The sequence below is a fragment of the Phytophthora parasitica genome (genome assembly GCF_000247585.1).
Source record: "Phytophthora parasitica INRA-310 unplaced genomic scaffold supercont2.28, whole genome shotgun sequence".
Lineage (NCBI taxonomy): Eukaryota > Oomycota > Peronosporomycetes > Peronosporales > Peronosporaceae > Phytophthora > Phytophthora nicotianae.
Window position 1 is genome coordinate 55,089 of NW_008649014.1, and position 2,630 is coordinate 57,718.

The 2,630-nt window shown below is 46.4% G+C and overlaps 3 protein-coding genes across 3 annotated transcripts in view; all 3 read left to right on the plus strand.

The window, feature by feature from the left end:
* Nucleotides 1-544, plus strand: part of PPTG_23001 (hypothetical protein) — a gene marked incomplete at both ends in the record, with an annotated part of 2,776 nt that extends 2,232 nt beyond the window's left edge. The window contains one exon of the mRNA XM_008907841.1: nucleotides 282-544. Coding sequence (XP_008906089.1) covers nucleotides 282-544 — 263 coding nt within the window. The remainder of the gene's footprint in view (nucleotides 1-281) is intronic.
* A 41-nt stretch (nucleotides 545-585) lies between these two features.
* On the plus strand, nucleotides 586-1,011 carry PPTG_23002 (hypothetical protein; the record flags this gene model as incomplete). Its single annotated transcript, XM_008907842.1, has 1 exon — nucleotides 586-1,011. The coding sequence occupies one exon, from the start codon at nucleotides 586-588 to the stop codon at nucleotides 1,009-1,011; it is 426 nt and encodes a 141-aa protein (XP_008906090.1).
* Nucleotides 1,012-1,088: 77 nt separating this feature from the next.
* On the plus strand, nucleotides 1,089-1,361 carry PPTG_23003 (hypothetical protein; the record flags this gene model as incomplete). Its single annotated transcript, XM_008907843.1, has 1 exon — nucleotides 1,089-1,361. One exon carries the CDS (start codon nucleotides 1,089-1,091, stop codon nucleotides 1,359-1,361), a length of 273 nt encoding a protein of 90 aa, XP_008906091.1.
* Between the last annotated feature and the right edge of the window lie 1,269 nt (nucleotides 1,362-2,630).

The window sequence follows — 2,630 nt, forward strand, 5'->3', positions numbered from 1 at the left end:
CCAATCAGAACCATAAAATATTGATTCCACCAATATGATTGTCCCAAACGAACCCACAGGGAAAGCACGATGGTTCGCGCGCTCTTGGCGCCAAAACTATGACCCTGGGCACCTCCTACTGTTTACCAGTCTCCTCACTCTTCAATTTCCATCCTGCTATTCCTCTACCTACCTCCAATCACCTCTCAGTCGTCGCTAAAACATGAAAAACGCCGATATTGTACCCGTGCTGTTTAAGAACACAACTATCACTGATCGCACTTGCTGTATATGCGATTTAGTCGTCAAGCAACCCAAACAAGCTGGCTACAAGAACCTCATCTCGCACCTTCAGGCCCACCACAGTGGGTATGAAGATGTGGCGGCTGAGTGTATTAGAAAAGCATGTGCTCCTATGAGCAGCATGTTCGTTCATAAGGACACTGCTGATACGTACGGCTGGGCCAAGCTCGTTGCGCTCAAGAACTTTTCGTTTACGCATATCGACGACCCTGTGACCGTACTGCCGTACGCTACAAACCACTGGATCGCAAGACCCTACTGAAACGAATGACTTCGCTTGTTGGCGTGGTGAACGTCAAGATAATGCACGAGTTATCAGGTGAAAAGTTTGCTCTTGTCTTGGACGGCTTCACGGATGCTGCTGAGCACGCTATTGCCATTTTCGCTGCCACGAAAAATGGCATACGATTCCTGGCATTCTCTCGTTTCCTAGATGAGGTGTCGATGACTGCAGCTGAGCACATGGGATTCTTAGACATGGTTCTCGATCACTACAAGCTAGACATCGCTAATATGGTCGCCATCGTAGCTGATAACATGGAAACCAACAAAGCGATTTCCCGTCGAATTTCGGTTCCATCGAATGGATGTGCGGCCCACCGCTTCAATCTTGCTGCTCGCAAATGGTTAGAGCCGCTTATGCATTTTATTAAAAAGGTTAGTGCTTTAATGGAGAAGCTGAATGCTGTCAAGAGGATAGCTAAGCTGAAACTACATGGATGTTATTAAAAGCTATTTCACTGCACGAGCTTCGATGGAGCAGCTGCTACCGCGTGTTGAAACGCTTTAAGGACCTGCAGCCGTACATGCACCTGTTCATGGATGACTGTACGGTCGAAGACGACGAGCGTGACGGTGACGACTCCTCTACCAACCCAAATGCCGAAAACCTTCGGCGTATTCCACTTGTTGACCTCATACCCTCATTAAGCGAGCAGCAAAAAATCTTCACACTACTCAACGAAATGAATGCTTTTGACGTGATAACATGCCGGCTTCAACGTAAGGATATGACAGTTACTACCGTGCACGACATCTTCGATGTTGTTTTGGATGACTATGGTGATATCGATTACTAATTGGCCGCAGGTGGAGAAGTGGTTGAGTGTTCAGCCTTTGAAGCAGGGTTGACCAAGATTCAATGTGGAGCCGAAAAAACGCTGCTCGTACCAGAGAGGCATGCAGTCGCTCGTTTACTGCGCTGACCGGTCGAGCAATCTTACCAACGGCGATATTCTGTACCAGCGTCGCGCTCGAAGCGAAAGAGAACTGCTTAGAAGCTTGACCAAGCAATCCCTAAGAAGGCACGAAATCGCGGGACCAGAGAGTCCAAGTACATTGAAGCTAAGTGGATTCCGGGGACATCCGTGGTGGCAGAGCAATTTTTCTCGACTGTCAAATGCTCCTTAGGGTGCCTACGGAAAAGTATGAGTGCGACGACTTTGGAAACGGTAATGTTTCTAAAGCTAAACTGGGACTTGGTTACACTCGGATCCGTATCAGCTGCAATTGAAAACGCCAAGAACACAGAGTGGAGCAACCAGGTAGATGGCAGTGACGTAATGTAATGGATGCAGCAATCTATTGACAATCATCCCACTTGAGATTGTAAATATTGCAATAATTGATTGTGATGCAGTGGGGAGAACAATAATTAAACACTCTATTAATTCCACAGCTCTGATTCTAATAGATTATGTTCGTAAGTTATCAATTCAAATAGCGATAGCACACTCGACTGGAGATGCTCTGAGGAATGAAAATTGAGGTTTCTTGGGACCATAGAAATGTGTCGAACAAAATTGTTCTAGTTCTACTGTATCCAAGAATTGGTACAGAAATATTTTCAGCTGGCATCAGAAAATAGTACTATTGTTATGTTAACACTACTGAAAATGGTAGTACCTAACAGTTGAACTTTAGTCTCCGATAGTACTGTTATCTAATATCTCGAGCTGGTGCTGACCGTGGCTTTAGACCACCAGCAGGGGTACCAGGCCATGGGTACCAGGCCATCATCTTTGATGATTGTTGTTCAAGCCGTTTGCGAAACTGCGGTGAAAATTCACGTTGTCATCGTCGGAGCGCTTGGGTTGTGTCGTGACCGACTCATATCATTTATGGCTCTGCGTATCTCCTCTCGATTGCTCAGTAAGCCAACCGTAGAGCTGAGTCCATTTTGCGCTGTCACTACTACAGCAGAAATGATCAGTCTGACACGCACTATCATTGACTCTGCGCATCGTGAAACTCACCGCCGTCTCAGCGTGCGACCATCACCGCAATGCTTCTAAAACAGCAAACACCACGACTCTATGAGTCTGACGCAAAAAAGAGAATGGCTACAT